The following is an 8,429-nucleotide window of genomic DNA, read 5'->3' on the forward strand; positions in this document are numbered from 1 at the left end:
GAATGGTCAGTTATCAAAATCAACCGAGATCTTTCAAAGGAACTTCAGTGGGGAGAGGCAGCCTGCCTCTTTATGTAGTCTGGTTGTGTGGCTGGAATGTGTTTATTCTCCATTAGCCGTCTTCGAAGTGGATGCTTGCACAATCAGAGCACTTGCATTACAAAAGAAGGAAAAAAAACCCCAAACTGTCAGGGCTCATACTACAGTTAGTTGTCTGTGTAGATTGGTTAATTATTGGTGACCAGATCTGCCTGGAGGAAACCCAAAATGTTCAGATTGTAGTTTTGTCAAGTGTAGTATATTACAGAGGATACGTGGAAAGTGTCTGTCTTCAAAGTGTCTGGTTTTTTTAATTTTTAGAAAAAAAATGTAAATACACAAAAGCACTAAACTAATATGACAGACTTCTGTGTATCTATGACCAAAGTTTAAACAGATAGTATTTGCTTCAGGTTTTTTAAAAAAAGAATTACTGAAGCCATTGAAATTCTTTCTGTACATCCCCTTAATCCTATTCCTCTCCTCTCACCCTCCTTTCCTACATAGACGAAACTCTTATGAATTTTATGCATATTCTTTCCTGTTTTTATATTTTTATAATATGTGTATTAAGACAAAGATGTTTTTACATAATGCTTTTATTAAATACACACATTTTATATATATGTCCTATACATAATTTCATACTCATACACAAAATCTCATAGCCATAAACAATGTAATAATCACTAACATTTACAAGGCGGCCTCAGTTCTAAGAACTTTACATGTATTAACTCATTTAATTTTAATAAGAGTCCCATAAGTTATGTACTCTTATTCTCCCCATTTTATGGATGAAAAGGGTGAGGCACAGAGAGATTAAATAACTTGCCCAAGGGTCACAAGCCGTAAGTGGCAGAGCCACTGTCTCTTATAGTTAATAATGTTTTAAGTGTTAAAAAAACAACTTATATAAGTGCTATTATATTGTACTTAACTTTCAAAAACTTGGTTTTTACTCAGCATTGTCCTTGAGATTCTGTTCCTTTGGACAAAAATTCCATAAAGTGCTATGCTTTACGGTTTCCATCATATGACTTTACTGTCTTTTCTCTGTCCATTCTCATATTAATGGATATGTAGTTTTGTTTCTCGCAATCTTCTGTATTGCAAAAGAATGCTGCAGCGAACACCCCTGTACTTGTCTTCTTGTGCACGCACGTGAGGAGTCCCTCTGGGGCGCCAGCTGGTAGTAGAGTAGCTGGGTTAAAGGGTATTTACATTTTCAACTTTTCCAGATATTGGCAACTCCTTCTCCCAGATGTTTATGCCTCAGTGCACAGATTACATTCCCACTAGTCAGAGACGGAATATACATACAGACAATGGCCAGACCATATATCAAAAGGGAACTCTGACAGAGAAAGACAAATATCATATGATATCACTTGTATTTGGAATCTAACCAAAAAAATGATGTAAATGAACTTATTTATAAAACAGAAATAGACTCACAGGCATAGAAAACAAATTTACGGTTACCAAAGGGGAGGGTGGGAGGGATACATTAGGAGTTTGGGATTAACATATACACACTACTATATATAAAATAGATAAACAACAAGGACCTACTGTATAGCACAGGGAACTATATTCTATTGATATATCTTGTAATAACCTATAATGGAAAAGAATCTGAAAAAGAATATATATATGTCATATATATATCGTACATATATAACTGAATCACTTTGCTGTACACCTGAAACTAACACAACATTCAAAATTTACACTTAAATTTTTTTTAAAATAGGTTAAAAAAAAAAAATCACAAACCGCCAAAACAAAAACAAAACAAACCAGAACTCTGACCTGTAACCTGCAGAAACCTGCCCAGATAAACCAACTTCTTATCTACAGTAAGCAGCCCAGGAAGCCAGCTTGCTTCGAGTCAGGCTGCAGAAGCTATTGTCGTAATTAGCATTTGACTGATCCTTAGTGAGATGGAGCCATTGTATTAAGACAGTTCTTTCCAGAGGTGAATTAAGGGATTTATAGTAAGGTGTTAGGAAATTACCTTTTAAAGGAGAGGAGGATACAAATGTCTGATGGGTTTAGCTTTATTCATTTTTGAAGAGAAAGGAAGTAGTCTAGAACCATTATCTTAGACTTTTTCTTTTAAGCAGAAAGTCTTTTTTTTTTTTTCTTAACTAAATTATGTAGGACCATAAACAAGATGAAAACTGGAACACCTCAGGTAAAATAAAGTCAGTAGTATGGTTCCACCCACCTGGCCCCCTCCCCTTCCTTCTTGCCTCCCCTGCCCCCAGATGACCCGAGACCCCCTTGGTGGAATCTTAGGGCTGGGTGGGAACCTACAAGATGCTGTAGGGTGCCTGCTGGTGAGAGCATTTGATGAGATTGTTCATCTCTCTCAGCCTCAGTTAGAAGGGGAACGTGATAAATTCTACCAGACTTTGGGCTAAACGTACTCTATTTCTTTGGTCTCCCGGCAGGCAGGAATTTGTGGATGCTTATGTGAATTACGTCTTCCAAATCTCAGTGCATGAGTGGTACACAGCCTTCTCCAGCGGCTTCCTAAAGGTGTGCGGTGGCAAAGTGCTTGAGCTCTTCCAGCCTCCAGAGCTGAGGGCAATGATGGTGGGGAGCAGCAGCTACAGCTGGGAAGAGCTGGAGGAGGTAAGCCGGAAAGGTGCCGTCTGTCACCCCTGAGGGAGCGGCCCCGGCCGGGCACTGTGCCCAGAACCTGGTCGCTTTCTTAAGTATTCCCCCGGTCAAGTAGGACTTGGAGGCCTCCTGCATCTCAGTGGTTATTTCTTACTCTCCAGTGGAAATGGTGTCCAGACGTCCACTTGTTATATCCTTCTGGAAGATCATTTTGTTCTTTTTGTCTTTTTTGGGCAGACTGCCATCTACAAGGGTGATTACTCAGCTACACATCCCACTGTGAAACTATTCTGGGAAACATTTCACGAGTTCCCATTGGAAAAGAAGAAGAAGTTTCTCTGTAAGTAATATCAGTATGGTGTTTGTCCCCATTTCAGTTTTGCGTATGGTACAGGATGGTATACTCCATGGTGAAGTTCAACTCTTTTAAATCGTAAAGGGTAAGTAAGGAAGTATGTTTACATTTTTTGTCTTAGTGATATCTGAGGCGCAGCAGAGGTCGTTAATCCTTATTTGTTGTGTAATGGGGTGGGTGGCATGAAAGGAAGAAAAGCATTTCACTGATTTTTAATTGCTCTAAAAATACTGTTTATTTTATATGAAGGCGATTCCTTTAAGTATTACATTGATGAAATCGAATTGTTTGGATTAACCTCCCTTTCTAGCCTTTTGAAAATATTAGTGTCTACTGCAGATGTAACTGGGGAGATGTGATTTATAATAGCTTTATTGAGATTCAATTCACACACACATACTGTTACAATTCAGCCATTCAAAGTGTACCGTTCTGTGGTTTTTAGTATATTCAGAGTTGTGAAACTTATCAATTAATTTTAGAACACGTTCACCACCCCGAGAAGAAACACTGTACCCATTAGCAATCTTTCCCCATTTCCTCCCAGCCTCCCACCCCTTACCAATCTGCTCTGTCTCTATGGATTCGCCTGTTCTGGACATTTCATATAAATGGAATCATACAATAAATGGTCCTTTGTGACTGGCTGGATGACATTTGAGAATGGTAGTACATTTGGAAAGGAGAATGAAGTCTAGTTTACACGAACAAATTACCCTTTTAAAAATAGTAGAAATCTTTGTGTCATTGTGTAATCAGAGTCATAAATGAGCCATTGAATAGCATAACATTTTTATCAATATAAAATGAAAAAAACAGAGTTTGAAAGGCAGTCTCTTTTGCTTTTTAAGAATGAGCATATATTAGTATTAATGCAAGATTTACCCCCAGATTCTGCTGCTCCCATGGAGTAAGGATGAGAGGAAGCGGAGCTCTTACAAAAGAATTCCTAGAAAGATCCCCGCTTCCCCTCTGCCCAGTTACGTGGGCCCTTGAGGAAAAGCGGCATATGAGTCAAAATGACAGGATAAGATTTACATGGGCCCTTGAGGAAAAGCGGCATATGAGTCAAAATGACAGGATAAGATTTGCCAGTGGGTCTCGTGGAGCTGTGACGATCAAGAGGCGCTTGCCCTTGGTCCGGGGATTTCCTTAAAAGAAGATGCTTTTCTGTTCAGAGACCATTAGACTTTCACAAATTTTTATTAACTTTACAGATTTGGCAAGAATGTTTATGTATCGTAACCTCAGGTAGTGACGGGTTATTTGAAAGGGCTCCTTAACTAATGATTTCATTGTATCGATAGTTAATTTTCCAGCTGTTCAACAAAGAAGGTTATCTAGTGCTGGAGAACAGGAAAAGACAGCTGGGTTGGTCTTTTTTTTCCCTCCAAGTCACAAGTGTGTCGCAAGAGGGAAGTGTCTCATATAATGTTAGTGTCAGATCTTCTGGTTTAAGAAAAATGGAGAGACAGGGAAAGAAAGGCAAGCAAACAGATCCCAAATGGAAGTTCACCAGCCAAGGGGGTACAATAAGCACAGACACTTGAGGGGAGAGAAGACCCTGAGGCCCCATGGACTGTAGTCTTCTTCCTGGTTTCTGAGGTCAGCTCTTTTCCTAGGTCAGCAGTTCCCTTCCTCTTTGATTTTGTGAAAGCTCGTAACATTTATGAGGCCATACATTTCACTGAGGCCATTTTTTTAGTTGGGGGCATTTTTGAGCATCTTTCCATTGGATGGATGCTTTGTGTCAGTGTAGAATTAGGGTCTGAAATTAGCCAATGAAAAGTATAGACTTTTTATCCATATAAAACCAAAACACAGGGTTTGAAAGGCAATCTCTTGCTTTATAAGTGAGCATTTATTAATACAACACATATTGGCACAAAAAAGTGGTTGTACTTCTCGCATGAGCCACAGGGTGTCACCCCATCCCTTCTGTTCCCCCCTGGGCCGCAGAGAGCCGCTCCCCATTTACCTAGCTGGTGTTTCCCGTTCTCTTCGTCCGCAGTGTTCCTGACAGGCAGCGACCGCATCCCCATCTACGGCATGGCCAGCCTGCAGATCGTCATCCAGCCCACAGCCAGCGGGGAGGAGTACTTGCCCGTGGCCCACACCTGCTACAACCTTCTGGACCTCCCCAAGTACAGCAGCAAAGAGGTCCTGTGTGCACGGCTGACCCAGGCCCTTGACAACTACGAGGGGTTCAGTTTGGCCTGAGGCTCCCCAGCTTGCCTCAGATTCCCCTTCCTTCCTCCACGTCCACGTTGAGGCCCATACAGAAAATCATGGGGAGTGAGTTCTGGTTTTTTTAATTGTATAAGTGGGTTGGAACTTTTGAATCCTGAACCCGGTTGATGCATTTCTGGGGTGGTAAGCAGTGACCTTTTTGAAAAATCAGGGGTTAGGAATGGGGTGAAAAACTGGCCCTTGTCTGGGAAGCGATTTTGTCTCTAAACCCAGTTCCCCATTGTTCTGTGCACTTGTGACTATGTTGTACGCTGCTGGATAAAAGGGCAGTGGATTTTTAAACTTGCATCCCCCAGATGTCTCTCTCAGCCCTGATCTTTCCTCATGACGCTTCCTTGTCTTCCTAACTTCTCATTCCTCTGCAAGAATGATTTGACTGACCTGTCCTTTCTCACCTGCACATGCAGAACATCTCCTTTCTCTGCAGCCTTGGAAATGCTCCTGGCTTGTTGCCGTCCAACCCTAAGGACTGAGAAGGAAAGGATTACTTCAGAAATTCCCAAGCCCAACAAGCTGAATCTGGGTCCATGACTTTGGCGGAACTCTTGCGAATTTATGGGAGCCTTTCATAAACCTGCCTTGCCTAAAAAAACAGTTCTTGAGGGACTGGCCATCTCCCTGTGGCTCTGCCTATTCCCGGCCCTCCTCAAAGGGGTGCAGAGCCGCTTGGCTTCGCAGCTGAGCCGAATTCTGTCTGGTGGCCCCGCCAAGCCCTTTTGACAACAAGATGAGGTAACAGGCCCTCCCCCTCTTGCATCATTTTGCTTTTGGAGCAGGTTGCATTAATTTTCTAGGGAGTATTTTCTCCCAGAAAAGTAGAACTAATAAATTTCTTATCCTTTTCCCTATCACTTTCTGTCTCTACCACTTCATCTCTCCTCCCCACCCTCCTACTTTTCTCTTCACTTCATCCCATTCTTTGTTACCTGACTTAACGTCCCTTCCTCTCCTCTCCTCCTAGTGGATGCATGCAGTCTATTTTAGTTTTCTATTTAAATTGCAAAATTTCTTCTCAGATTTTTTTCTTTCCTCTTCCCTAACTGCTAAGACTTAAGGACATTCTTTATTATGGAACTTTTGTTTATTGCATTTGAAATGTGTGTTTACAGTGGGATTTCAGGAGGGATTATGTCTGAAGCAAATACATGTATTTCAAAAATCATGACACACACACTCAACCTTCTTCATCCTGGGATAAGAAAATTCTACATGAGCAAAGAATCCATGTCAGCCTAATTTTAAATTCCTAGTCACTAGAGAAAAGACTTATTTATATAAAATGAAGTATTTATGAACCGTGAGACAGCATCAAATCTCAATGAAGGATTGTAGATTTTTTGCTTTTTGTTTTTAAAACTTATTCCAATTGCTGAATTGGTAGTTTTTCAGTCTTTATAATACAAGATTAAAAAAAGATATACAGTTATATGAAACGTTTATTTTCTATGTGTGTGCATATAGTTCACTATTATGCAATAAATTTGCTGTTTTAACGTAACCAGAACTGTTTCTTCTTGTACTTGCAGAATGGGTAGCTTGCTTTCAGTAGAAGAATTAAGTCATCTACCCGAGTAATCTAATAGAAGGTCAAATTTGCTTCCTGCCACAAGAGAGTAGAACCAACTGCTGGGAAAATGAAGAGGAAAACAGGGTAGCGGGGGCAGCATATGGCATTAAGGATGGATGGGATTTCTGAAGCTTATGATGGGTGAAAAGGCATTTCTCACGGAGGAGAAGGCCTGAGCAAGGGCTTGAACATGGGGGCATATTTAAGGAAGGGCCAGGAACAATTCGAAGGGAGCATCAGAGGAAACAGAATAATGGTAAATAAGACTGGGGAGAAAGACAGCAAGTTTGGGGCTGAGGAACCAGACTAAGCCTTGGGCCTTCAAAATGTTCAGAGCCTTGGGGTGGGGGAAGGAGGCAGTGATAGGAGTTGAGCCTGGTTTTAAGAAAATGCGGATGAGGGTACCTGTGGAGGAATGGAGTGGGAAGGACAGCAGCTGAGAACAGTGGGGTGGCAGCAGTGGGGTGAGAAGAGCTATGCGCAGGAGAGATGGGAGGAGTGGAGGCGATGGGAGCCTTAGGGGAAAAGGAGAAATTAAAGGTGAATCTAAGACTTATTAATCTAATGGCTGATGCTAATTAGCCCACTTATACACAGCAAAAAAAATTTTCAATAAGTTTTAAAAAGAATTACCATGTACTGTTTTTACCAGACTTAATAATAGATGGTTTAAAAAGTGGTAAAGAGAACAGTAGCTTTCCATTAATAAGTAAGTTCCATTCAACAAACAAACACTTAAGAGCATACATAAGTGCTCAGTCTGGGGGACAAAAAAGCCTATTACCTCTAATTTTGAATGAAAATAGCCAAGTTATTTTAAATTTGGGGGGGGGGGGCTTCAGAATCCTCATCCATGAAATAAGGAGACTGGACCAGATAATTTCTAAGGTCACTGAGCTCTAAAATTACTGTACATAGAGATGCTCAATAAATTCTTCTAAATGTTTGTTGCATGAATGAAATTCTGTGCTGCTTTTCTAAAAACTATTTTTCTGGCATATTCTCTTTTTTCCTTTATCACTATTGCTTTAGAAGACTCTTTAGGTAGGCATTTCTAGATTTACCTACCCACCTACCTACCTACCTTCCCTCACCTGCAAACAAACATTTGGAAGTTTCTTCACTGTTTTCAGAAATGTACCTATTTAATGAAAAAATAATCTCATTAAAATAAGGCAACTTTTGGTGGGTGGGATTTAATGAAAGTGTAACCAGGCAATTTAGCCAATTGTGATTGATTAACTCCCGCTCCGTGTGAAAGCTTTTTGATGACTAAAAAGGTTCTCTATTAATAATCCTGGAGAGCCAGGGTTGGCAACTACAGCCTGTGAGCTAAAATGGGTTTTACATTTTTAAAAGGGTTGGGAAAAAAAGGATATGTGACAGCAATTATCTGGCCTACAAAGCCTAACAAACAAACATGTTAACATCTGGCCCTTTACAGAAAAAGACTTGCCCCAACCCTTGGAGACCAGACTTGCAGGAATCACAGTAACAGAGTCGATAACTTACTTAACTGAAGTCTCAGGAGGAACTCGGTCATAGCTGATGTTGAACTAGAGAGAACAAATTTCTGGGCCTTTCTGC

At 40.6% G+C, this 8,429-nt stretch overlaps 1 protein-coding gene across 1 annotated transcript in view; it reads left to right on the top strand.

The window, feature by feature from the left end:
* Positions 1-6,706, top strand: part of HERC3 (HECT and RLD domain containing E3 ubiquitin protein ligase 3) — a 148,372-nt gene extending 141,666 nt beyond the window's left edge. Inside the window, exons 24-26 of the mRNA XM_068542442.1 lie at positions 2,499-2,682; positions 2,908-3,010; positions 5,037-6,706. Coding sequence (XP_068398543.1) covers positions 2,499-2,682; positions 2,908-3,010; positions 5,037-5,245 — 496 coding nt within the window. The 3' untranslated portion in view covers positions 5,246-6,706. The remainder of the gene's footprint in view (positions 1-2,498; positions 2,683-2,907; positions 3,011-5,036) is intronic.
* Positions 6,707-8,429: the final 1,723 nt, after the last annotated feature.

Source organism: Eschrichtius robustus, chromosome 4 (assembly GCF_028021215.1).
Source record: "Eschrichtius robustus isolate mEscRob2 chromosome 4, mEscRob2.pri, whole genome shotgun sequence".
Taxonomy (NCBI): Eukaryota; Metazoa; Chordata; class Mammalia; order Artiodactyla; family Eschrichtiidae; genus Eschrichtius; species Eschrichtius robustus.